This window comes from Odocoileus virginianus, chromosome 27, assembly GCF_023699985.2.
Source record: "Odocoileus virginianus isolate 20LAN1187 ecotype Illinois chromosome 27, Ovbor_1.2, whole genome shotgun sequence".
Classification (NCBI taxonomy): Eukaryota; Metazoa; Chordata; class Mammalia; order Artiodactyla; family Cervidae; genus Odocoileus; species Odocoileus virginianus.
In genome coordinates, this window is record NC_069700.1 from 42,926,250 (window position 1) to 42,951,629 (window position 25,380).

At 50.9% G+C, this 25,380-nt stretch overlaps 3 protein-coding genes and 1 long non-coding RNA gene across 9 annotated transcripts; 2 read left to right on the forward strand and 2 right to left on the reverse strand.

Annotated features, from left to right (window-relative positions):
* Positions 1 to 847: 847 nt before the first annotated feature.
* LOC110139408 (lymphocyte antigen 6G6e-like) lies at positions 848 to 2,544 on the forward strand. Of its 2 annotated transcripts, none has more exons than XM_020897220.2 (3): positions 848 to 1,142; positions 1,836 to 1,961; positions 2,102 to 2,544. In XM_020897220.2, exons 1-3 carry the CDS (start codon positions 1,091 to 1,093, stop codon positions 2,398 to 2,400), a joined length of 477 nt encoding a protein of 158 aa, XP_020752879.1. In that variant the 5' UTR covers positions 848 to 1,090; the 3' UTR covers positions 2,401 to 2,544. The 2 variants fall into 2 exon arrangements, with proteins under 2 accessions (XP_020752879.1, XP_070312879.1); XM_070456778.1 differs by having other exon boundaries at positions 1,064 to 1,142; positions 1,543 to 1,961.
* A 1,387-nt stretch (positions 2,545 to 3,931) lies between these two features.
* LY6G6F (lymphocyte antigen 6 family member G6F) lies at positions 3,932 to 6,734 on the reverse strand. The gene is made up of 6 exons (XM_020897219.2): positions 6,677 to 6,734; positions 5,850 to 6,179; positions 5,502 to 5,765; positions 4,429 to 4,584; positions 4,220 to 4,286; positions 3,932 to 4,084 (listed from the first exon to the last, which is right to left on the reverse strand). Exons 1-6 carry the CDS (start codon positions 6,732 to 6,734, stop codon positions 4,060 to 4,062), a joined length of 900 nt encoding a protein of 299 aa, XP_020752878.2. The 3' UTR covers positions 3,932 to 4,059.
* A 3,163-nt stretch (positions 6,735 to 9,897) lies between these two features.
* On the forward strand, positions 9,898 to 22,253 carry ABHD16A (abhydrolase domain containing 16A, phospholipase). The gene is made up of 20 exons (XM_020897217.2): positions 9,898 to 10,104; positions 11,080 to 11,136; positions 11,851 to 11,917; positions 12,165 to 12,251; positions 14,618 to 14,703; positions 16,331 to 16,404; positions 16,590 to 16,712; positions 18,083 to 18,197; positions 18,305 to 18,406; positions 18,708 to 18,771; positions 19,199 to 19,248; positions 19,692 to 19,815; positions 20,234 to 20,338; positions 20,574 to 20,637; positions 20,969 to 21,025; positions 21,165 to 21,227; positions 21,358 to 21,434; positions 21,519 to 21,617; positions 21,703 to 21,749; positions 21,924 to 22,253. Exons 1-20 carry the CDS (start codon positions 9,973 to 9,975, stop codon positions 22,005 to 22,007), a joined length of 1,677 nt encoding a protein of 558 aa, XP_020752876.1. The 5' UTR covers positions 9,898 to 9,972; the 3' UTR covers positions 22,008 to 22,253.
* LOC110139406 (uncharacterized) lies at positions 19,483 to 24,914 on the reverse strand. 5 transcript variants are annotated; one of them, XR_011483979.1, is made up of 4 exons: positions 24,684 to 24,914; positions 20,812 to 20,873; positions 20,209 to 20,498; positions 19,483 to 20,081 (listed from the first exon to the last, which is right to left on the reverse strand). It is a non-coding gene; the product is annotated as an uncharacterized lncRNA (long non-coding RNA). The 5 variants fall into 5 exon arrangements; XR_011483980.1 differs by having other exon boundaries at positions 19,483 to 20,001; positions 24,684 to 24,912; XR_002314488.2 differs by having other exon boundaries at positions 19,483 to 19,864; positions 24,684 to 24,908.
* Between the last annotated feature and the right edge of the window lie 466 nt (positions 24,915 to 25,380).

Genomic DNA, 25,380 nt, shown 5'->3' on the forward strand with positions numbered 1-25,380 from the left:
CAGAGGAGCCTGGTGGTTCATGGGGTCGCAAAGGGTCAGACACGACTTAGGGACTAAATGACAACAGCAGGTTTATTGCTTTATATTTTTTAATGAATCTGTTAAAATGTTCTGCTTTGATTTCTCAACTAGCAAATATTGATATAACTTACATAATAAGAACTCTTTGGGGTCTTCAGTAATTTTTTTTTTTTTTTTAGTAAATTTTGAGTGTAAAGAAGTCCTGAGATTAAAACATGTTTTTGAAATCTGATACTCAATGGATACCTATGTCTCCTCTGTCTCACCCCCCACTCCATCTGCCTCTGACTCCTGGTAGTCTGCCCTGATTCCCCAGGTGCTGACTCTTCTCCCCAGTCTCTTAAGCCCCAGTCTTTCAGACTCTACCCCCGACACAAATCTTATCCCTCCCTTCCTTCCTAGTCTTTCTGAACCCTACCCCTGCACCAGTGGAAATACATCAGTCCCTCTGGCTTCACCCATGATTAATTATTTTCTCTAATGTAGTAAAGCTGGGAGAGATAATTATGGGGTATGGATGTTGAAGCTTGGGGGATCAAAGGGATGGGCAGCTAGGTGGGGTCCGTAGCTGCGTGTGCAGGTGGGTGGGTGCTTGCTGAGTCCACACTCAAACACCACTTGCAAACAGATCTGGGCCAGGGCTGTTTAGGAGAGTGACCTTAAGAGACTTAAATGCATAGCAGGCGAAGACAGACAAACAAAAACAAGATGTGAGAGCAAAGAGCAGCTTGAGACAAGGAGAGGGAGGGAGAGGAGGAGGGAAAGTGACAGACGCTGACAGACACCATTCAAGAAAGACAGATGAAGCCAAGAGCAAGCTGCAAGAACAGAGAAGACCCTCAGGGCAAGAGCAGGCTCTAGTAGGAGGCAGGGAGGGTGTAAGAGCTTCGGGGCCAGGAACTCTCCTGTGTCAGGCTGTTGAGTCTGGTCCCCGTTCCGCCTCACCCTCAGATTCACTCCCTAGGTGTGTTTGTTTACTGGTTCCTCCCTGTCTCACTCAGATGCTCCAGCTCTAGGATCTCAGGGTGCAGATCACATTCTCCCAGACTCCTGAGCCCCGGGTCCAGACATGGGTACCTCCAGCATCTTCCTCTGCATCCTGTTCCTTGGTGGGACACTGGGTAAGGGTGAGCTGGAGAATCCCTGGGGACAGGGAGCAGGGTAGGGCGGTGGTGGTGGCAGGGGTTTGTGGAGAAGCCTGAGAGCTAGGGGTAGGGGGTGAGGGAGAGGGTGCTGACCTATGCTGAGGAGAGAGTTGTAGGGCGTTTGGAAAGAAGAGCTACTGGGAATGGTCTCAGGTCAGCCTGATGAGGTGGAGCAAGAAAGATTTCCTTTCAAAGGCATTTGAGAATAACTGTCTCTTCCTTGTGGCATTTTTGACAAGCCTGTCTCCCCTGACCCTTATCTCACCTCTTGCTTCTTTGCTGGGCACCTTGGTCAATGTTAATTCCTATTTTCTCATCCAACTCGGCACCATCTGCTTAACTTCTCCACTGGCACCCCCTTCTGGCTCCGGCCCAGCTTTTTGTGTCATTCTCTGTGTTCACCTCCAATTCTCTTGGCTTCTGTTCATGTCTGTGTATTTCTTGCATGCTCCCTATATCCCTCGTGCCTCTCTGTCTTTTCCTTTTCGTGCATGATCTCCACTCCCTTCTCTTTTTCTGCTTCGGTCTGCTTCTCCCTCCACTTCACCGCTCCTCTTTCCCCACTTTGTGTATCATCTCTGTCTGTGCAGCCCATTCCCGAATCCAGGCTGGGCCCCTCACCTGTCTTGTTTGCCTCTGCTCCCTACCGGATCGCCACGTACTCCACAGGTCTCACCACCTCCTCGGCCCAAAGACAGCTCCACTGTTACACCTGCAACTTTGCCAAACCCTGCTACCCGGTTCCCACCAAGTGTCAGGATGGTGAAGTTTGTGGCATCAGTATTGGTACCTCAGGTAGGAGGACTCTGGTCTGACGGACGTTCCTTAGGTCTTCCCCACAGCCATCCATTCCGCCTTTCCTGGGACCCCCTCGGCCCTTTCCTCCTTCCTGCCTGACCTCAGCTTCCCCTCCCCCAACCACCTCTGTCCCATAGAACAGAGCGAGGTCATCGAGCGAAAGGGCTGCCTCCCAAGGGCCCAGTGCTCCCTGCAGGGCCTCACCACCTACTGGTCCCGCTCCTACACTCTCCGACATCACTGCTGCGAGCAGGACCTGTGCAACTCGGCTACCATGCTGCGTCAGCTCCCCAGCCTCCTCTTCATCACCCTGCTCGTCCTGGTGGCCAGCTTCACTTGGGGAGGCCACCAGCCTCCAATTCAAGACTCTTCCACTGTCACTGCGGCCCTGGCAACACCTGCACAGAGATCTTTGGAGATCTGCCCAAGAGCCTGACTGTGTACAGAGCTCTCAGATCTGTGGGCCCAACACCTTCACAGGCCCCTCCCCAAACCTGATTCCTCTGGGCATTGCTCCAGCCCCTAGCTGCCCAGAGGTATGTGCCCAGAGCCCAGCCTCATAAAGAAGCTGTGCTCTAAATCCTTGTCCTTTTCTAGATGCTTGTTTCTGATGCATTCTGTAATCCCCAGCTCTCTGGCAAGGAAGGTGTTTGAAGGAGCTGGGGGTCCCAGGCAAGGGGATTGAAGGAGCATCAAGTGTCATGAGGAAGACAGTCCTGCTAGGAAAGATTAATTTGGAAGATCAGGGAGGAGGGCTTGGGGAATTATGAAAAGTAAATGTAATAAAAGTGCTATCTAGAAGTTCAGTAACATTGCTCTATATGTGTGTGTCTGTGTGTGTGTGTGTGTACCTGTGCAGGCACACGTGCTATCTCTAACAGCAAGCTAGAGCTGCTTAGCGGGTTGGGCTGGGGTGCTGGCACCAGAACCATGACTTTCACTTCATTCTCCATCTGTCGTTGGCGTCCTCCTTCTTGCCAATAGCTTACTTAAGCCACTGCAGTGTAAAGGTTTTTAGGTGACACCTTCAAGAATGCTTTTTTCCAGTGAAGCCCAAGCTTGAGCAGATCACAAAGGGGCCCTTGTGGAGTGGTGAGGGTGTGGCTGGGAGGCCAGCTTCATGCTGCCTGAGACCAGGAGCACCAACACCCTCTCCCATTCCACAAGCCCAGACTTGTCGTTCACTGATCACCCAACACGCAGGGCCCAGTTACACACCCCGCCAGGGAATTCACTCACCCACCGCTGTGGACACTCCCTCTGCCCAGGGAGATAGCTTGTGTGTGACTTGTGGGGCCCCCAGAATGATAAGCTGTGCCCTGCTCCGGATGCCACAGGATAAGGAGGGGGAGCGCCTACGATAAGGAGGGACTGTGGGGTAGCGGCTGGGCAAGGGCACCCCCCAACCCGTCCTGACTCAGTTCCCTCCCCTTCCATCTGAGGAAGTCTGGCGTCTGATTAGAGGTGCTGGTTCTCTCTCAATTTCTTCTTTGTGAGGATGAGATGGCGGTGAGGATCTGGCTTAGTTTAGAGGTGAGTCTTCTTTCCATTCTTCTGTCCTTCAATACTCCCTTTTCATACTTCCAATTTTCTTCTCTTTCTCCATCTCTTCCCTTTTCCTGTGACTTGAGCCTCTTTCCTTCCCTCTTCTTCAGTTTCTACCGTTTGTCCTTTGGTACTCCCATAACTGATTCTCTACCACTGCTCAAGTCTCTGGATTCCTGTCTCCTTTCTTCCCATCCTCACCTCTCCCCAGCCCCTGCCAGTTACCCCAGGCTCCCCTGAACTCTATGGTACTGCAGCCTCAGGGCCACCCCTCCACTGGCTACTGTGAGACAGGAAACCACACCCTTTCATAGGTGACATCATGGAATAATGCTTCTTCTTTCCTTCAGCCCCCAGCCCCTTAACACACTCACACACACACACACACACACACACACACACACACACACACAGAGCTTGGCTGGAGACCAACTGGACAGTGAAATAGCACTCCCAGCCCCTGCCCCCTTGCCAAGGTTTTCGGGAATCCTTCAGGTGCCAGATGGCCAGGGAGTCAGCAGGTCACACTTCCGAGCAGATGTCCTCGAGATCACCTTGTTTTAGAGGTAGGTGGGCTGTGGGTTTTGCAAAGCAGAAAGACAGATTAAGAATACTTCCATCCTCCACCTCCTCAGGAACCAGCATCCCATCCCCACTCCAACTTCAGTCTCCTCCGGGATTTAAGCCTCTGCCCCCTAGTAACTCCTCACCTGAGATGGGCCAAATAGATGTTCTCATAGACCTGGATCTCGGGTTTGAACTGAGGAAACGAAGCATCTGGAGAGAAAAAGCTGTATGAGGTGCAGCAGAGAAGTCACCAGGTGACTCAGTCCTGTCTTCCTTACCACACCTTCTCCCCTAGAGAAGAAGGGTAGAGAGGCAAGATCTGAGTCCACACCTCTGGGAAGGAGGGACTCACTTCTGTGTTGAGCCCCCTGGGCCCTCTGCCTCCAGAGCATGATGCCGAGGACCACGATTGTGAACCCCTGGCCCACTGTGAGCAACAGCGTCAGGATCCAGGCCACATCCCAGTCTGTGGAAGGGACACAGAAGGCAGTGGAGACATCCGTGGAGGCTGCAGTTAAGGGCAGGACAAAAGGGATTAGGAGGGAGGCTGAGAGGGGAGTCTGTCCCTTATGCCCCAAAGAGAGGCTTTCCCCCCATAATTTGGTGGGCTTTTCCAAAAGAAGACTTCCTTGCCCCCACTATCCACTACCCCACTTGGCCTCTCACCCTGACCTCATGAGCCAACATTGATAGAGAATGGTGGTGGCCCCCAGGCTACACAAGGACGGCTAACTTTGGATTGGACCATCAACCATAACTGTGATTTTTTCCCTCATGCCCTACACAGTAATTCACCCTTTTAAGAAAATAAGAAAGTGCCTTGTTTATTCATTCTTCCATTCACCTACACCACAGGCCAGACCCCAGATTAGGTGCTGAGGAACGTAGAGGGAGATAAAACCCGATCACTGCCCTTTGCTTACCAAAATAATGGCCATTTGCTCCTCCCTCCTGCCTTGTGAATGGGTTATTCTACATCCAATAGCATTCTTTCTCTGTATAATGGACTTCTTATTGTAAAACAATTATATATTTTTTCTCCTTCTGCCTCCACCATCAATGGGCCATTATAACATTGGTGCATATATCCTTTCTTCAACAAACAACTGCCCCAGCAGTAATTCTTACTTTCTTCCTTTCTGCTAAAGGATATTCCACAAAAATCATAGATTATCCTATTTCTAAACAAAGGCATGTTCCACAAGAATTCTTCTTCTCCCTGTTGGCTTATGGTCTATCCGATGAGAAAGTTGGCTTAACCAACCCCCTTTTCTGTTATAGATTTAATCAAGAAAGAAAGAAAGAAAAAAAGCCCTCCTCCTACAGGCAGTGGAGGAAAATAACAGCCAATAACAGATTTGCCTAGCTAGCAGTGGGGGATGTGTTGGAGGCAAAAATCTCTTCCCTTATTGTCACTCAGTTTACCTGCCAGGCTAAAGCTGATCCCTTTGTTCTGAGGCGCGAGGCAGCGGATGATTCCTGGTTTACGTGCCCTGGGCTCAGGAAGCCCCTCTTTAGGACACACCAAGAGCAGGGTAGCCCCATCACCCCAGAAGGACTGCACATCCCCCTTCGCAGGACCCTTCCCCTCCTGCCAGGTCACAGACTCCAGGCTCCTGGCAGGGATCACAGAGCACAGGAGGACAGAACAGGAAGATCCATCTGCAGCCCTCGCAGAGAACTGGGATCCTGGAGGGAGAGAGGGACTCCTCAGCTCTTTGCCTGGACTTCCCTGGCTCCCAGCAGCCCCTGGTCTGCAGGCCCTCCACTCACCTCTGAGCACGGAGACGTCATACACCCTCCAGTTCTGGTAGCTGTAGCGCACACCCAGCACGGCGCACCAGTACCGCCCAGCGTCTCCTGTCTTGGACCCTTCCAGCCACAAAGAGTAGTTTCCCAGCAGTTTGAGCCTGGATTCCCTTCCGGGCTTCCCAGGGTCTGGGGAGGGCCTGGCCACTTGGACGTGGGCCACTAAAGCAGTGGAGGAGCCTGCTGCCGGGCTGCGAAACCAGGACAGGAATTCGTCCCCATGCAGGGCGGGTGGTGATGGACATGGCAGCTCCAGTGCCTCCCCCAAGACCACATAGATGGCCTGGATGCTGTCTGTGGGGAGGGGGCTTTGTGAGACCAGAGACCTCTATCAGGTCTGCGATCCCACCCCTCCACCTCCCACTCCTGGCTTCCTCCCTTCTGGGGTACCCCAGCACTGGGCCTGACTGTGAGCTCCTTTCTCAAGTGACAGCTACAAAAAAGTGAGGCGGAGAGAAGAGGGTAAAGCTCTCCCCACCTCTCCTCCAGCGACTGCAGGGATCTGAGGCCAGGAGGGCAAAGGCTGGAATAGCTGACAAATGCCCGTGTCCCTTCCTTTCGCTTTTCCTCTTCTGGATGAGCATTTACTTGTCCGCTCTTATTTTCTAAAGGTGCCTGATCTGGACCCTCATTGACTCTGAATCTTTCCTAACATTAGAGGCAGGGGGAGGTCAGCTGGGGTAGATCTATCTTCTTGAGCCAAACACCTTCCCAGACCCCTAAGGAGAAACAGCAGCAGTCCCTCCCGACCCTGTGGAGAAGTGAAGAATCCCCCTACCCCTGCTCCTTACCTGCTTCAGCCTGGGGAAGCCCACAGAGGAACAGAAGGAGGAGGAATAAGACAGCCATGGGGAGAGCTTACCAAGTTCTCTTGCCTGGGACCTGCTATTCCCAGGGAGGAAACTGAGCCCAGATAAAAGCCTATATTCCCCAATCTGGAATGACATGGGCCTCTGAACAGGATGGGAATGCCAGGGAGATAAAGCCCAGCTGAATGTCCACTGGGGAAAAAGTAGCAACCACCTTTCCATGCCAAGAAAGGACCAGTTCAGGCCACTCCAAGCATAATCTCCTCACCCTTCAGACTCCACGTGGGCTGAAGAACTCAGATCAAAGACTCTCCGTGCTAAGAAGCCTATGCAGGGACTTGTCTGGTGATCCAGTGGCTGAGACTCCACACCCTTAATGCAGGGGGCCCAGGGTTCTATCCCTGGTCAGGGAACTAGATCCCACCTGCCGCAATGAAAGATCCTGCATGCCACACTATTCATAAAAAAAAAAAAGATCCTGCAACTAAGACCCAGTGCAGCCAAATAAATTAATTAATTAAAATAAATTTTAAAAGGACTTCCCTGGTGGTCTAGTGGCTGAGAATCTGCCTGCCAATTCAGGGGACATGGGTTTGACCCCTGGTCTGGGGGCTTAGTTGGTAGTCTGCCTGCAATGTAGAAGACCCAGGTTCAATCCCTGGGTCAGGAAGATCCCCTGGAGAAGGAAATGGCAACCCACTTCAGTATTCTTGTCAGGAAAATCCTGTGGACAGAGGAGCCTGGTAAGAGTCGGACATGACTGAGTAAGTAACACTTTCACTTTCTGGGAAGGTCCCACATGCAGTGGGCCAACTCAGCCCATGGGGACAACTACTGAGCCTGTGTTCCGGAGCCCATGCCCTGAAACAAGAGAAGCCTGTGTACTGCAATTAGAGAGTAGCCCCATCTCATCGCAATTAGAGAAAGCCCTGATGCAGCAACAAAGACCTAGGACAACCAAAAATAAATAAATAAAAATTTTAAAAATTATAAAAACAAAGAAATACTAAAAAATTTTTAAAAAAAAGAAGAGGGAGAAGAAGCCTGTGCAGAAGAGGTCATGGCTGTCCACCTCCCATCAGTCTGAAAGTACATTCCGTGTTCTCTCCTCCAATTCAAGAGACTAGCCACGAGGGAAGAAGCTGAGTCTTCATGTTGGTTTCCAGGGAATCCAGCGCAAGTCAGCATACTCAAGTCAGAACTCCCTAAATGACTGAGAATGACTTCCTTTGTGGCTGCCTGGCACATTCCAGACTGCTTCTGAGCCCCTGATGAGTATATTAAATCATTACTCAAGGAGAAGAATAGCAGGGGCCTAGAGAAATCACTGATTTATCCCTTTGCCCCCGAGAGGATTCTCTTAAGGTAGCTCTTTATATTGCTCTCATAGTGTCTTAATGTGTTATTTATTTTTAAAGGTTATTTTTGAAATTGTTTTTGATGAACTATTTCATACACACCAAATACTACATCTAACATACAACTGTACAATGGCTAAATAAACTGTGGTATATTCACATAACGATAGCAACAAGAATTAACAAGTCACAATAATATGCAACAAGGCTGAATCTCACAAACATGAGAGTAAAGTCCGAAACAAAGGGCACATACTATACGATTCCATGTATATAAAGTTTGTTGTTGTTGCTTAGTCACTAAGTGATATTTGACTCTTCTGCGACCCCATGGACTGTAGCCCACCAGGCTCCTCTGTCCATGGGATTTCCCAGGCAAGATTACTGGAGTGGGTTGCCATTTCCTTCTCCAGGGGATCTTCCTGACCCAGGGTTTCCCTGGTGGCTCAGATGGTAAAGAGTCTGCCTGCAATGCAGGAGACCCGGGTTCAATCCCTGGGTGGGGAAGGTCCCCTGGAGAAGGAAATGGCAATCCACTCCAGTATTCTTGCCTGGAAGATCCCCTGAATGGAGAAGCCTGGCAGGCTACAGTCCATGGGGTCGAAAAGAGTCCGACACGACCTGACCCAGGAATCAAACCTGCATCTCCAAAAAAGACCAAAAAACCTGCTTCTCCTTCATTGACAGGGGATTCTTTACCACTAAGGCACCTGGGGAGCACCTATATAAAGTTCAAAAACAGGAAAAAGAAACCTCTGAAGTTAAATTAAAATAGTGGTTACCCATGGAAGGATCTAGAGATTATCATACTAAATGAAATAAGCATGCATCATGCTAAGTCACTTCAGCCGTGTCCAACTCTTTGTGACTCTATGGACTGTCGTCCACTAGGCTCCTCTGTCCATAGGATTCTCCAGGCAAAAATACTGGAGTGGGTTGCCACGCCCTCCTTGAGGGGATCTTCCCCATCCATGTTGCTTAAGTCTCCTGCATTGGCAGGCGGGTTCTTTACCACTAGCGCCACCTGGGAAGCCCAAATGAAGTAAGTCAGAAAGACAAGTATCGTATGACATCACTTACACGACACAAATGAATTTATCTATGAATCAGACTCACAGATATATTTAATTAGTGCACCTTTCTGTATATGTGTTTACTAAATGAAAAGCTAAAGGGTCTATATATTATGTAGGTGTACAGTACAAAGAAAAAAAAAACCAATATACCTTTTGAGAAACAGAATATTACCTTTCAGCCAGCGATCCTCTGTGCTGTGTGTTATACATTTGCTCTTTATTTTTCACATAATTGATCATTGAATTTTATGTATTTTTAAATTTTATACTATGGTGTCACGTTGTATGTAATTATGGTTTTGAGAATTGTTCTCGTTTAAGTGCGATAATTCATCCTTTTGTTTTTAACAAGTGTTTCACACATCTTAACGATACTAAATCTTCCTATTCATAACCATGGCGTAGCTCTCTATTTATTCAAGCCTTCGTTTACCTCTTTCAGTAATTTTTGTAATTTGTTCCTAAAATCTTGCATTTCTTTTCTTAGATGTATTCCTAGATATCTTTTTTGTTACTCTTTTCAAATGCTAATCTTACCCCTTGTTCCCACTGTCGCTCAAGAGTCTGCCAATACTAAGGGGCAGAAAAAAGTGACTTAATCATGTGTCATGATACTTCTAACTCTCCACGATCCAAACGCCTCCAACTAATTTCTGACCACTGCTGCACCCGTAGCTCCAAGTGCAGGAAACCCAGCTCAAGAATCGCTGAAACTGTCTCAACTCGGCGCGAGGCGGAGCCGGTACGTGCTGACGTCAAGGGCACGCAACACCTTAGCGGCCCTGGGAGGGCGGGGCCAACAGGGGGACCTGCTGCTGGAAGAGCAGCGGCCCGGGCCGGGGCCATGGCGAAGCTTCTGAGCTGCGTCCTAGGCCCCCGGCTCTACAAAATCTACCGGGAAAGGGACTCTGAAAGGGCCCCGTCCAGCGTCCCTGGGACTCCAACTTCAGTCACTAACCCCCACTCCAGCTCCTGGGTGAGTCGATTCTCCCCTGGTTAAACACATAGTACGGCCCAAACCCCTTTGCGGCCTTTGCTCCCCAGAAGCACCCATTATTGGAAATCGGGGGAGCCTGCTTGTCTAGCCAGTTGTCCGCAAAGTCTGTGCTCTTTGTGCTTCCTGGGTTAAAGTCACGCCTGTGGACTGACCGCCTGCTTTACTGCTGTTTGCCAGTGCTTTCTCATCCCGACTGCCACTCCTAGCTTTTTCCTTTCGCGACCCCTCACCCTGCTCGTCGTGGTTCATGCCGTTCCCAGTTGACTAAGTCCTGGAAGAGACCCCGCTCGGATTCCGGAGCTGGATGATTTTGCCATCAAACTCTCAATTTCCTCGTATCCCGTGCCTCACCCGGTTCCGTTTATCTCCCCTGGCCTTGAATTTCAAAATGACTTCTGCAACATATCATATATCCGGTCTCCCCCACCCCACCCCTAGTCTGCCTTAGAGACCTCAGGATCACTGTGTTCAAGAAAGCCGGTGAGGTGGTAGGCAGTGCCCCTAAATGCACTTCCTTTTTATCGGTACTCAAATTATGTTCATTGCACTCTACAAACTGCCCACCCCCAGCCACATTCTCTTCCTTAATGAATCTGCTCTTCCAATGCTTTTCTTTCCGTCTTAAAGTTGTCTTGGTGCCGTTTCTTCCCTAACCCCGATCCCCATCCGCCCACAACCCATTTGAAACTGGGTTGCGGAAAAGGAGCAAAAGTCGGCCAGAGCTGCTTTCACTTTTGCTTCCAAGTCCAGCCCCCTGTGTTTGTTCTCAGGATCTGGAGTGAGAGATCAGGTTATGAGTCAGGGTGGGGAAGAGGGGAAGCAGAGACGTCCCAGGAGAGATGACTTTGGGGGCTAGGACTGGAGTGTTGCAGAACACGCATCAGGCCTTCCAAAAGGGATGGTGGAGGCCTTGTCAAGGAGCAGGGTCCTTAATTCAGCCATCTGTTTTGGCAGGATACGTACTATCAGCCCCGTGCCCTCGAGAAACATGCCGACAGCATCCTGGCTCTGGTATGTCTGCCCTGGCATCTGGGACTACCACATCTTTTCAGACCCAATTGCCCTCTTGAACCTTCTCCTTCCCATCCTGGGAGAAGGCAGTACCCCTGGGGGTGGGGGATGCTCTGGGCTCTGCAGCAGGCATCTCCAACATGCATACACACAGATAGCTTTCCAGCGTGCATACTTGGTACTCCCCTTTGGCCTATGTACGGCTTTCTCTGGGGCAGCCTGAACCGTGGGGAAACCGTGTTTACTTTCGGGACCATCTGCAGGTGCTGAGTCCTGCAGTCCCCAGTGACCTGTCCTCCCTGGCAACTAACCTCTTTGGCTGCAGAGACAGCTGTTCTCTCTGGCAAGGTTCCTTTGGTGACATTTGTGCATCTCTTAGGGACTGGGCCAGTGACTGTCTTGAGCAGGGCTGATTGAAAAGGCTTGATTACCTTGAGTGGAAAGAGACTGGTCTTTACATGTGATGAAATTATGTCCAGAGATGATGAGAGGAAGAAAATAGAAGCTGTGCCTAGTTTTCCAGCCTCTGTTAACGCTCTGACACACTACCTTTCAGCAAATAATTGAGCACCTACTGTGTGCATGGTGTCATGCACAGAATAGGTACTTGATGTGATATCCCTCAGGTTATTCACTTTGCTCAGAGCCTAGGCCTGGTAATGGCAGACCTGTGTGTGTGTGTACTGATTGCTTGTCCCTGTCTCTCTGCTGCAGGCTTCAGTCTTCTGGTCCATCTCTTACTACTCCTCTCCCTTCGCCTTCTTCTACTTGTACAGGAAAGGTCAGTGTGATTTCAAAGGTGGTGGGACAGGAAATGGGCAGATTGTTGGCAGCTGAGTCGATTCCCCAATGAGGAAAGGGGACCTGTGATGAGGATGGCTTGGCTTCCCTCTTCCATCGGGCATCTTCTCCCTCTGAGGGCCTGCTGTCCCCCAAAGAGGATGTGGTGGGGAGGTTGGGACTGAACTTGGAACAGGGGCTGGGGGGCAGTGGGAAAGGCTTTTCACATGATCCTTCTCCCCTCCCAGGTTACTTGAGTTTGTCCAAAGTGGTGCCATTTTCTCACTATGCTGGGACACTGCTTCTACTGCTGGCGGGAGTGGCCTGTCTCCGAGGTAGGTGGAGAGGGAACCCGGTTTGGATCTGTCCATCACTGGGTAAATATTCATTAAATACCATCTGCAAATACCGTTTGGTGCTAGGCCCTGAGGGGGAGTAGTCAGTGGTCAAGACATGATCTTTTCCTTAAAGGGCTTGAGTCACAAGTATGAACAAATACTTAGCAAAAAGGTTTGCTATTATCTAGAAAAGCTGCATATACCCTCCAACAGTTCCATACATATCCTTGTATGTTTGTAATAATCCTAAACTGGACTCCATGACCCCACATATCAGGATGGTTAAATACATTAGAGGGTCGAGTCCCACCACAGAACACCAGAGAGCAAGGCACTGAACAAACTGGTTACACTCAGCTACACAGATGAATCTCACAGCTGTAACTGGTGACCACCAAGTAATTTATGCACCATGTTTCTATTTACATAAAGTTCCAATGGATACAGAAATAAGTGCCACAACACTAAAGAGAAACACAGGCATGATTATCTTAAAAGTCAAAAGTCTGGGAGAGTGATTACCTGGGAAGGGGAGAGAACAGGCTGGGGAGGACCCCTGGTGGGAGGTGGCTTTGTTCTTTATTGACCCCCGGTGATCAGCCCAGGAATGTTTGTACTTTAAACTGAATGTATGCTTTATGTAAATATGTTATTATCTCACAATTTAAAAAATAAAAAGAGATAAGCCAAACCATTGCCCTCTGGCAGGAACACAAGATGAAAACTGGGTGAGGGGGATGCGTAAGAAGGGAGGGGTGGGGTCAGGAGCTGCCTTTGGGTCCAGTCTGGGGTGGGGACCTTCTACCCGTTTCACCTCCTGATTTCCACAGGGCTGAACTCCCTCCCCAGAGAGGCCCACCCTGCCTATCTAAAAGTTGCTCCCACTCCTCAGTTTTGCCTTAATTTTCAATTCTTTTTTCCATTGGTCGGGAGAAATTAAGTACAGAGAAGTCCAGAAAACAAAATATCAGAACTAAAATGCTTGTTTTTTGCACTTATTGCTTCAAATACCTTTTGTCTGTAAAATACAGGATTGGCCAAAAAGTTCATTCAGGTTTTTCTGTAAGAGTGGAAAAAGCCTGAACGAATTTTTTGGCCAACTCAGTGCTAAAGCATTACAGAGTTGGCGTTCCTATTGGAATCTTCCCCAGCCACAGAAGTAACCATGGTCATCTGGTGTGGGGTTTTTTTCCCTGGTTTATATTTTTATACTTTTACAAAATACCGACCTCATTCTATCACATCTAAACTGCTATGAATTGTAAATGCATATCAATTGCAGAGTTTTCAAATGTGAAAAAAATAATCTGCCTCTCAGAATCTGTGCAAAATGACAAGTATAAACACTATATAGCATTTGGAGGGGTGCAGTTTACATTTTTAGCACAAATGACATCATTCCATCCAAATCATTCTTTAGCTCTTTTCATTCTCAGTATTGTTTGGGGGCGCTCCCCTTGATGATACACAACATTCTAGTTCCTTCTGCTTTTGTTTTCTTTATAGCCTTTATCCCTCTCTTAATTTTTCTTGTTTACTCATTTATTGTCTCTCTCCAGCCCCACCCTACTCCCAACCAAAATGCCACCTCTCTGAGCACCAGGACCTGTGTGTCTGGTTTCCTGCTGTCTCTCTCCTGTCTGTCCCATGTCTGACACCTGTCGGGTCAGGAGAGGCAGAGAAGTCAGTTGAGACTTCCCAGCAGTGAAGGGAGAGCAGATACGATCAATGAGGGGCTGAGCAAAGAGAAAAAAGAGTTCAGTGTTGAGAATGGCCTTCGATTCAGGGAGGGCAGGGAAAGGGAGGCAGGGGAGGAGGAGCCCAGGAATTGAAAGGAGGCAAAGATGGACCCAGGAAACAGAAGAAAGGAATCTGGACAGATAGGAAGAGTGCTGAGAGGCACAGTTAAAAGAGAATGAAGACAGAGGAAGGGGACTCGGATATAGTGAGGAAGTAATTATGGGATAAGAGCTGTGAAGCCAGATGCACGGAGTTAGATTTTGCAGGAGAAGACAGAAAGGTAGCATTGAAGAAGGGTAGAGGGACAAGGAGAAAAACCCAGGGTTAGCAAGGGTAAAGCCTGAGGGCAAGTGACAGGTGTTTTAAGACTGGGAAGAATGAACTTCCTGAAGGGTGGAAGGTCCATAGTCTAGGAAGAAACCAACTGGAGAAGTTAGGGAGGGGAAGAATGCCCATGGCTGGAATATGGCGGAAGGGAGTCGGCTCAGGTCACCTGTTTCCCCAGATCCAGGGCCCTCTGTTCTCCTCTCACTTCTCTTTGCCCATCTCTGAGTCTCTTCCTGAAACCCTCCCATCTTGCTTCCCAGTTTTCCTAATATGGTTTCCTATCCTCTCTTCACCAGGCATTGGCCGCTGGACCAACCCCCAGTACCGGCAGTTCATCACCATTTTAGAGGCAACACATAGGAACCACTCCGCAGAAAACAAGGTGAGAGGCTCAGCTGTTTCCCCAGTTACCAGCCAGCTTTGCCCAAGCAGGCAGATGTGTTTCCCCACCCGCCACACTGGGCATTTGCTTGCACATGGCTGGACCCCTTCTCCCCTCCACAAGTAAACTGTCCGCCTGAGGAAATTTCCCTTCCCACTTCTGATGGAATATTCCACCAGAGCAATCCTCTACTCTCCGTCTGCAGAATTGCCTAGACGTGGAAACATTCCACAGCATTTCCTAGAAGGGGGTTTTCTCGCTATCACAACAGCTCATTCTCCCAAAAGTTTGTTTATTTTTTATGTGTGCTGAACACTGTACTAGTTTTGTTCAGGGATGGGACAAGACAGACAGATAGACAGCACCATCCTTAGGGTGCTCAAGAGCACACCGTGGTGCCGGGAGGGAGAAAGGCTAGGGCAGAGAGTCCTTGGAGTTGTGCCAGCCCAGCCAGTGCTGGCATGTGATTATCTTTGAGAAGGGGCTTCAGGGCCCTGTAAAGCTCTTTCCTGTTACAAAGGGGTCTCTGGGATCAAACAGCTCTGACCACCATTGTCAGATTACTGGTTGCTCCACACCACCACTTATGGAGCTTTGTAAGGATGCTCTACCACGCATTTTGCATACACCCTTTCTAATACTCACAACCACAGTGTGAGGTGGCATTATTACCCTTCTTTATATGTCTGAGGGAATAGAGGCAAAGAGAGGTTACAAGACCCAGGCAGAGTCACCAAGCAAGGAAGTGACTCAGCCTGTGTTTGGGTCCAGGCCTGAACAGAGCTCGCCTGAAATTTGCTTCCCTGCATTTTGTTTTGTTTCACCATTTACATTTTTGTAGAATGTTTCTATTGCTCTCTCTCAGTCCAGTTATTTTTGAAAATGTCAAAAAAAAAAAAAAAAAACAGTCTGTGACAGAAAATAAAAAAACTATTCTCAAAATAGAGTTCTGGGAGCTCTGGGGGCGGGGGAGGGAATACAGCAGAGTGGAAGGAATATAGTACAGCTCCCGCTGCCCTCAGAAAGCACATGGACTGATGGTGGAGTGAATGGAGGCACAGGGGGTCTGGGTGACCCATGGCAGCAGGAGCTGAGGGAAGGGAGGTGGCCAGGAGGATGGAACAGTCAGAGAGAGCTTGCTTCAGATGGTGGCCCGGGTGCAGAGGGGCTCCTGTTTGTACGACTTCCCTCCTTCCCTCTCACCCAGTCTTGGGACAGAGGTTTTGATCCTTCAAGTCAGCATTGTGTGAAGGACCCAGGTGAGGAAGGGAGCAATGACCAGCCAACAGGCTCCCTGCCTTCTCCCTCAGAAGCACCAGCCCCTCCAGCCACCCCTGCTGGGGGTGAGTCAGCCTTAGATTTTAGAAAAGGGAAGAGTCTTTGGTTCCTCTTCTGGAGGAGGGCAGACAGGCCAGTCTTGATACCTTAACAGGACATCCTCTCTTTCCTGATTTTGCTGGTCCTGGCAGAACTTTCCATCTGCGAACCAGAGGGTGCTAACCTCTGTGTGTTCCCCCATGATGTTTGGGGGCCAGTCCTCTGGGTGGTGGGAGTGTCCAGGGTGGGTAGGTGGGCCTCCCCGCTCCGACTCCCCTAGTCATCCCCCATATCTCTCTGCCCACCACAGAGACAGCTCGCCAACTACAACTTCGACTTCAGGAGCTGGCCAGTTGACTTCCACTGGGAAGAACCCAGCAGCCGGTGAGGCCCCAGTTCTTTCGCTGTCTCCCTGCTCTGAGCCATCCCCCACCTCCAGCCCCTCCTGGGGTCCAGTGCCTGCCTTCCAGCGCCGTCTCCTCATTCCTAGACCCCACCATCCTACAGACTTCAGACATCCAGCTTGCTCCTCCTCACCCCATGCTCCCCTGCATCTTTCCATTCCTCAGGAAGGAGTCCCGGGGGGGCCCTTGCCGTCAGGGTGTAGCCCTGCTCCGCCCAGAGCCCCTGCACCGCGGGACGGCTGACACCTTCCTCAACCAAGTCAAGAAGCTGCCTTGTCAGATCACCAGGTAGGAAGGCAGGGAGGAGAGGCGAGCTGAGGTGGAGGGAACATGGGGTGCAGGCTCCAGGATAGGGTGCTCCACTGGAGGATGATTGTCATTTATTAGGCCTGGTGCCATGACTATCACATTGTGTGTATGTGAAAAACAAGAGGTTCAGAGAGCTCCACAGCCTCCCAGGTGGTGCCTGAAGAGCTGAGATATTAACACAGTTGTGTCTGACACAACAGCTCTTTCAGTGGGACTGAGCGGGGAGGATGAGGTTGTGGGTGGAAAGGGGATGCACATTCTTGGCAGCTGCAGGGTCTTTTGGCGACTGTGGCCCTAGCCGGGCCCCGCTGCTGCTTGGTTTTCCCACTGTGAGGCAGTTCCAGCCTCTGCATCTGTGAACAGCCTGCCTCATAGAGTTGGTGAGATTTAACACACTCTGAAGGGCTTCCTCCTTGCCTGGATACCCGAGAGTACGAGGTAAAGCCCAAGTAACCACAGTGACCACTCGGATCTTCCGGTGGCCAGGCCACTGTGGGAGTTTTCTGTTGCTGGGGGCTAGGAGGCAGGTTGGAAGATACCAAGGAAGGGGGTGGACTTGGTGGTGGGTTTTGGACCGCGTGCTGATTGATCAGAGGGATGAGCCAAGTTTGAGATGTTGAGGGGGGGATGCTGGACAGGTTTGTAGTGTTTTCTGGGGATAGATCCTCCTTTGGGATTGACTGGACATGGTTAACTATTTTTTTAAGGAGTGGCACCTGCCACATCTGATGTGTCTAAATTAGTGCATTTGTTCAAGAAATATTTATTAAGCTCAGAGTACCCTGTGCTAGGCTCTCGGCACTTACTACATGGCAGATAACTGGGCATATCGTAATAAACAGTATTATTTATTTGGGGACTTTTAATAAATACATTAACAGAATCATAATTGTTAATTACTTTGCTTTTACTTGTCGTATATACAAAGTATTATCTCATAAAATTTTTAAGATGAATATGTGCATATGTGTGTCCTAGACCACGATATAAAGTATCTTTAAAAGGTTGCAGTAAAAAAAAAAAAAAAGTTGCAGTAAAAATAGTTACAGAGAAGAGAGTTCTCTGCCAGTCCAGTGGTTAGGACGCCACACTTTCTCTGCTGAGGACATGGGTTCAGTCTCTGGTCGGGGAAGGAAGATCCCACAAGCCACATGGCACAGCCAAAAACCAAAAACCAAACAAAAGATGTTGAAAAATTGGTACATATATTGGTTCATTAAGTCCTAGAAAAGGAAAAACGAAACTGTGAGGGTCAGAGGTGAAGCAGACCACAGTCTGTGAGTGCTCGGGCCGGGATGGTCCCTGGACTCCCCTGTGTTTGAGGTTCATCGACCCCGTGTTCCCCACAGCTACCTGGTAGCACATACCCTGGGGCGCCGGATGCTCTATCCGGGCTCTGTGTACCTGCTCCAGAAGGCCCTCATGCCTGTGCTGCTGCAGGGCCAGGCCCGACTGGTGGAAGAGGTAAGGCCCCCTTACCCAGGACCACCCACCCCCACAGCCCTTCTTCCCCCACCCATGAATGGGGCCTCCTGCCCTTCCAACTTGGCCAATGCATCTCCTCCACTCAGTGTCATGGGCGCCGGGCAAAGCTGCTGGCCTGCGATGGCAATGAAATTGACACCATGTTTGTGGACCGACGAGGGACAGCTGAGCCCCAGGGACAGAAGCTGGTGAGATGGGAGCCCAAAGGCAGCGCGTGGGGAGGGCAGTGGAAGTGGTGGGGTCTGCCGCAGCCCTAAGGAAGCCCAGTGGGGACAATCCCAGCTCCCACCTCCTCCCTACCAACCTCTTGGTGTAGGAAATCCCTGTAAGAGAGAAATGGATGAAGGAGTTGACATGGAGGGACCAAAAAGACATCATCGTTATAGTTGCCTCTTAGCGCTTACCACGTGCAGGGCCCCCACAGGCTGCCCTCCCTGCCAGTAGGGGGATTTTCAATCCCAACTGGGCTTCTTCCTGTTGCCTTTCTAGGTGATCTGCTGTGAGGGGAACGCAGGCTTCTATGAGGTGGGCTGCGTCTCCACACCTCTGGAAGGTAGGCCCATGGCTCAGCCGTCTTTATCTCCGCCCCTTGGGATGGAATGTCCCCACCTCCCCACATGGATAGGACCTCCCAGGGCCTAACTACCTTCTCTGAGTGAGATTTGAGATCCTTGCCTTTCGGGAAAAGCCTACTACCCATTTGCTTTGCTAACCTTACATCCCTCCCCTTGGGCTGTGTCCCTTACCCTATTACGCTCTTGGTTCTGTTCCCATGCCTCAATAGTCACATCTCTCTCCTTTCTGCTGCGTCAGAACCTTTTTGTCATCTTCCCATTCTGGGAAGGCTTGGAGTTATTTGCCTCTGAGTTGGGTGTTAAGAGTTCCAGTGTCCTTCTGCTCCTTCCCCCAGAGCTAGGAGCAGAGAGTGACCAGAGGTCATAGGCCATGAGGTCCCAGCCCTTCCTCCCTCTGTGTTACAGCTGGATATTCTGTCCTGGGCTGGAATCATCCAGGCTTTGCTGGAAGCACGGTGAGACCTTCTCTGAAATCTCTTCTTTTTCCTGAATTATAGTCTGTCTCCCTGTGGTCAGTCACTGGAATCAGGGAAAGGGGTCTATATTTCTATAGGACCTCCCACTCACCTGTGACCTGGGTGCCAAGGGCGGGGAGCTGCAAGCCTCCTTCTGTTACATTGGGGGTTTAGCAGGAGGGGAGATAGTGGATCTTGTTATAAATGACTGGTTTCTAGAGTGAACAGCCCCTCTCATGGCTCTATTATTTATTTACTTTTAATGTCACTGACTGGAGTCTATTCCATTAAGTAAGATGATAGCTCTCTGAATTGTCTGTTCAGAGCTGCAGTTCCATCTTCACTGTCCATTGCAGTGTAGCTGCAGGAAGTGTCCATGCTGGGAGGGTGGGGGTGGTGGGCAGGTGGTCTTTTGTGCTGACCCTTTGCCCTTCTTCTTGCAGGGGGTGCCGTTCCCACAGAATGAGGCCAATGCCATGGATGTGGTGGTCCAGTTTGCCATCCACCGCCTGGGCTTTCAGCCCCAGGATATCATCCTCTATGCCTGGTCCATCGGCGGCTTCACTGGTACCCACCTTCTTCTTACCCTGCTACTGTAGGCGCACTCAGGCCATCTCTGTGTCACCCCAGGAGTGGGGTGGAGGAGAGAATAGGTGGGCGCTCTGAGTGGGTCTGGAAGAAGCTATCATATTTGAGTACACTTCACATTTCTTTCCACCCTTGTGCCTGATGATTAAAAGCAGAACCTGGGTCCTGGGGTGGGGAAATCAAGGAGTAAATGTTGCCTCTGGTATTGTCTTCAGGGCACTTCGTTGTTCTCTTTGGACAGTGCCCTGGCCAAGTAAAGCGAGGGATTAAGGCGAGACCTGGGGCTAACTTAGTAGGGGGAATAGGGTGGGCCTGTAGGGTCAGGGGGATGAGGGTGGGGGTGGAGGTGGGCAGGAGCCCCTTGGTCCTCACCTTTTCTTTCCTTTCCTGGTACCAGCTACGTGGGCAGCCATGTCCTACCCGGACATTAGTGCCGTGATCCTGGATGCCTCCTTTGATGACCTGGTGCCCTTGGCCTTGAAAGTCATGCCAGACAGCTGGAGTGAGTGCAGCTCCCAGGCCTGCCTTTGAGGGAAGAGGTGGGCTGGACCTGGAAGACGTTCTCACTGGAGATGGTTCCCCTCTGTGTGGGTGGGGAGTAGGCCACCGCATTGTTGAGAAGCAGGGGGACTCCCCTGTCTGGGAACCTCCGTTTTCTATCTCTGTGGACAATGGGGACCTTTGTGTTGGGCAGGGGGCTTTGTCTCTGCTGTCCTTTCACATTTATCTCACATTAGGGGGCCTGGTGACCAGGACTGTGAGGCAGCATCTCAATCTAAACAATGCAGAGCAGCTGTGCAGGTGAGGGCCGGCCAGTGTCTAGCCTCTGATACCCTTCCCCCACCTCATCCCCTGTAGAGATGCTGCTGGGTGTTCAAATGCTGAAATTAGTACCAAAGTAACCCACTGCCCCATGTCCCCTGAGGGGCCCTCCCACCATCCCCAACCCTTCCTGGCTTCCCTGGGACCCTGGACCTTCTCATGATCTGGCAGCTAGTCGGTTCATGCCTGGCACAGCAGGGATCTCCCAGCAAAGCCTGAAAAAAAAATACAGCCAGTGCTGGGGTGAGGCATTCAGTTGTCACCTGTCCCTGCTCTGAGGTCTCCCTCCCCACTGTGCTGTCCTCTGAAGGTACCAGGGCCCTGTGCTGCTGATCCGCAGAACCAGAGATGAGATCATCACCACCACGTGAGTGCCTGGGAACTTCTGCCCTCCTGATCCCAGAGACAGCTAGGAAGTTGCCCCCCACTCCAAACAGTGCCCACCAGAAACCCAGGTATCCAGACCCTTCCTCCCCAACCTCCAGTGTCCATTCTTCTCCCCCTAGGGTTCCTGAGGACATCATGTCTAACCGAGGCAATGACCTCCTGCTGAAACTCCTGCAGCATCGGTGAGAACCAGGGTGTGTGTGCGCACACATACATGTTTGTACTGCCATCAGTGCAGGGAGAGGGGGAGGTTCGGGGATGAGGAGTGAAGAGGACTGGGTCCTGACCTCCTGTCCCGGTGCTCCTCCATAGGTATCCCCGGGTGATGGCAGAGGAGGGTCTTCGAGTTGTGAAGCAGTGGTTGGAGGCCTCCTCACAGCTGGAGGAAGGTGAAAGGGGATCTGCTGAGGGCTTTGGTTGGGGGCCTGGCAAGACCAGGATGCTGATGGGCACTCATCTCTCTCCATGACCAGCCTCGATTTACAGCCGGTGGGAGGTGGAGGAGGACTGGTGCCTGTCCGTCCTCCGCTCCTACCAGGCAGAACACGGGCCTGAATTCCCCTGGAGCGTGGGTAAGGAGTGCTGGGGCAGAAGGGGTTGGGAAGAGCCCAGGAAGGGGGTGAATATGGCCCGTGTTTGAGCACCTTCTGTCTGCAGGGGAGGACATGAGTGCAGATGGAAGACGGCAGCTGGCTTTGTTTCTGGTGAGCTAAGGCGTGGGAAGAAGGAAGAGGGTGCCTGAATGGCCAGGGGCACAGGTGGGGCTTCGGGAGGGGGGTATCTTGTAAGCATTGGAAGGAACAGCTTCTTTAAAGTGGGTAGTTGGTTCAGAAGGTGTCCGTGCTCTGCACCCCACCTGTCCCACCTTCTCCCCTCAGGCTCAGAAGCATCTGAATAACTTTGAAGCCACACACTGCACCCCGCTTCCAGCCCAGAACTTCCAGATGCCCTGGCACCTCTAGGGACCACACTGGGACTCATTCTGGAAGAACGGATGGACGGAGACATGAGGAAGGACCGTGTTTGTGATTCTCTGTGTTTATTTTGCTGTTTATAGTTTTGGCAAGCAGGGGGACCACCCCCCCCATTCTCACCGTTCCTCTTGCACGTTTCCTCTCATCCATCCGGCAGTACCTAACCTTCCTCAACACACATCCTGCATTAAATGAATGAATTATTCCTAATAATTAATAAAAGTATTTTTTCTACCGGCTGGCTCATTTTGTGACTTCCCAGCTCTCCAGGAAGCCAGGGTTGGGAGTGGAGAAGAGTTGAAGCTCCAAATGACTGGGCTTTGAGAAACCCCATTTCAGGCAACCAATTTAACCCTCACCATCTCTGCTGTTGCCCCAGGCAATCAACCCCCAACCTGAGTTGTCCTTGTGCAGTGGGTCCCCAGCCCTCACCTTTCCCTGGCATGCCTCGTACCATCACCACTGTGCAGCCTCCCTAGTGCCTGCCTAGGTCTTCCTACATACAACCACCCCAGGAGACCACAGTTGCCTCCAACGCTCACAGTTCATGAGCTCTGTTGTTTACAAAGTACTTCCTAGCACCTGACTTACATCTACGCAGTAATTCTACCCATTTCTAGGTCCAGCCTGCATGGTTCCAGCATCAGTACCTCCAGTTTTCCTTGCTTAGTTCTTGCTCTTTCCATGGGGAGTGAGGAATGGCTTGTTCCCCATGTTGTAGGCAGCAAGCCCTGCACAGCCTCCTCACCATGTCAAGTCTCTCTCCTCACACTCTCTTTGCAATTCAACAAACACAGGCCCTGCCAGGGACTAAGGACAAGGTGCCAAGGACGCAGGTCTTCCCAGAGCCATACTTTGCCTTACTGGATAGCTGTTAGAATGTTCTTGGTTTGAACCAGGAAACACTATTGGTTCCTTGTAGTGTTAGTTGCTCAATCATGTCTGACTCTTTGCCACCCCCGGACTGTAGCCCACCAGACTCCTCTGTCCATGCGGTTCTCCAGACAAGAATACTGGAGTGGGTTGCCACTTCTTCCATTCTATTTCCATTCCTTGGATGTTGTGGAACAGGATGAATCTCTCTCCCATCCATCACTTTGTTGCTTGGCCACCTTCTTCCCTTGGAAACCTCTTTCGCAGATGAAATACCCCTAGGTTTACCACCCTGGGCCCACCATTTTGAACAAGATACTTAAGGTGAGCAACTATATTGTGAGGTTCGGGATACAGCCTAACTTCAGTGTCTCCTCCAACCTCAATGCACAAAGCTCCCCTGCAATCCCAGGGGCAGAGGCTGTCTGCCCCAACCAGCTCAGTGGCTCCTTCAAGGGAAACACACTGAGCCTCCACTGGAAGGAGTGATCTGAGACTTGTCAGATGACACGATGTCTGCTATTTGGGGTTAGAGGAGACTGACTGCAGCTCCACAATGCTCCACCTTTAGTCAATACTGGAGAGCTGATACTGGCACCCCTCCCCTCTGTCCTGTCCTAGGGAGCAAACAGGGTGGAATGTGAAGCTGTGGGACCAGCTGCATGATTCTGAACCTGGCCTTCCAGATCCACTAGGTCACATTAGTCCCCTGGAAACCAAGTCTTTGTTCAGCCAAGGGAAGCTCCTTAAACGCAAATAGGGAGCCCCACCTCTCACACCCTAGAGACAAAGTACTCCTTCCTCCTGGCCATGGCCAGTAGGGAATCTGTTGACCGGGCTCTACCACCACTTCCCCTCTCCCTTCTTCCTGAACTTTCTATAGATAACAGTGGGTATGCCATGAGGGGCCCTTGGATACCTGAAGTGAGTGGGGAGAGGTGAGGTTCAATATTTGAATTCCTGACCACGCCACCCAAAAAGTCTCAGTCTACCCTCTTAGATGACTTCCCATCTGACAAGGCTTATAGCAGCTGTGTTTTCAGAACCACTCCCCCTACCCCAGGGTGGCACCAGCTCCCCTGTCCACTCTTCACCCTATTTATCAGGGTTCTAGCAGTCTCAGGAGACCAGCTGAGATGCAGACACCACTCCTGCTGAGGCTCTGGCTCTTGTTGTGGCGGGCACTAATCGAGGCCTGGATACCCAGGGATCCCAGAGTTGCTGGGCAAACTGGGAGAGGGGATGGTGACTGGAAAAAAGGAGAGCTAGCAAACAGATAGGAAACATGGGAAGAAGGGATGGCCCCTGGGCTGAATCCTTTATCTTACCGTCTCATTGGCCCCGACTACACCCTAGCTGCTCCCAGTGTGAGGGGCTGGACTCCCGCTCTCAGTTGCGTACTTAGGTTGATGGTTTCCTCCGTGTCCCCGGGAGGAGCATGTGTTTCCTGCACTGTCACGAATGAGGGCCCCGAAGGTGTAAGGCTCCAGAGAGTGGGGATCCCAGGTGTCGGGCATAGCCAGGTCTCCATCCATCCATCCAATTAGCAAGCCTTTCCAGCTCCCTCAGGAACCCAGTCATTCATTTTTTCCTTTCATTTCTATTCGGATTAAAGATGCCCTTACTAGTTCCTTTCTAGACCGCGGTATCGCAGCCACTCCCCTAACAGAACCTGGCTTTCGCCTGGCCCAATCATCTACAGCTCCGCCCCTTGTTCACCCCGATTTACTGTCCCCTAATTGCAGCACTCTGTCCTAAGGCCCGATCTGCTTTGGTAATTCGGTTGCTTACCCTCAGAAACCGCTCGTCCCGGGGGAGGTGCCCTCAGCTTGGATTTTTTCAGCTGCTGCGGTCACCAAGGCGACTATCGCAACGCCCCGCCTCTTCACCGGGGAAAGCCTCCAAAGGGCCCGTCACCATGACAACGAACTGGGGCGGCTCTGCGCGCGCAGAAGCCGCGCCCAGTCTCGTGTAAGGGGAAGCGCAAAACGAAGCAAGGGCGGGATCAATGCGCCTAAGACCACGCCTCCTGAAGAAGGCCCCTTTCAGACCCTCTGCGTCCACGGTAGCTTAACTTCACCGCAAGTCTTCCTGGACCTCTCAGGACGACCCCTTCAGGGAGCCCAACCTCAGCTCCCCTAATGCCTTCTCGTTGCGCTTTTATTCAAGAGAGGGAGTCAAAGGGTGCTGTGCAATTCCCTTCTGCCTCCCCTTTGCCCTTTTTGCTTCGAAAACAGCCCCCGCTCTCCGATTCTTTTTGTCACTCATTCAACATTTATATCGATGCCATGTGCTCCTCCCCAGTTCGCCATTACTCTTACTTTTCTCTAAAACAATTCTATTTTTATCATGCCAAGGCTCTTCAGGTGAACGCAGTGGTGTGTGTTTTTCTCTCGTATTTTTTCTTTCTCGTCCACCTTTCTTGGTGTGTCTCCATCCTTTCGTCCTAGCTTCCTCATCAGCACCCCAAGGCCAGATAATTCTTGAA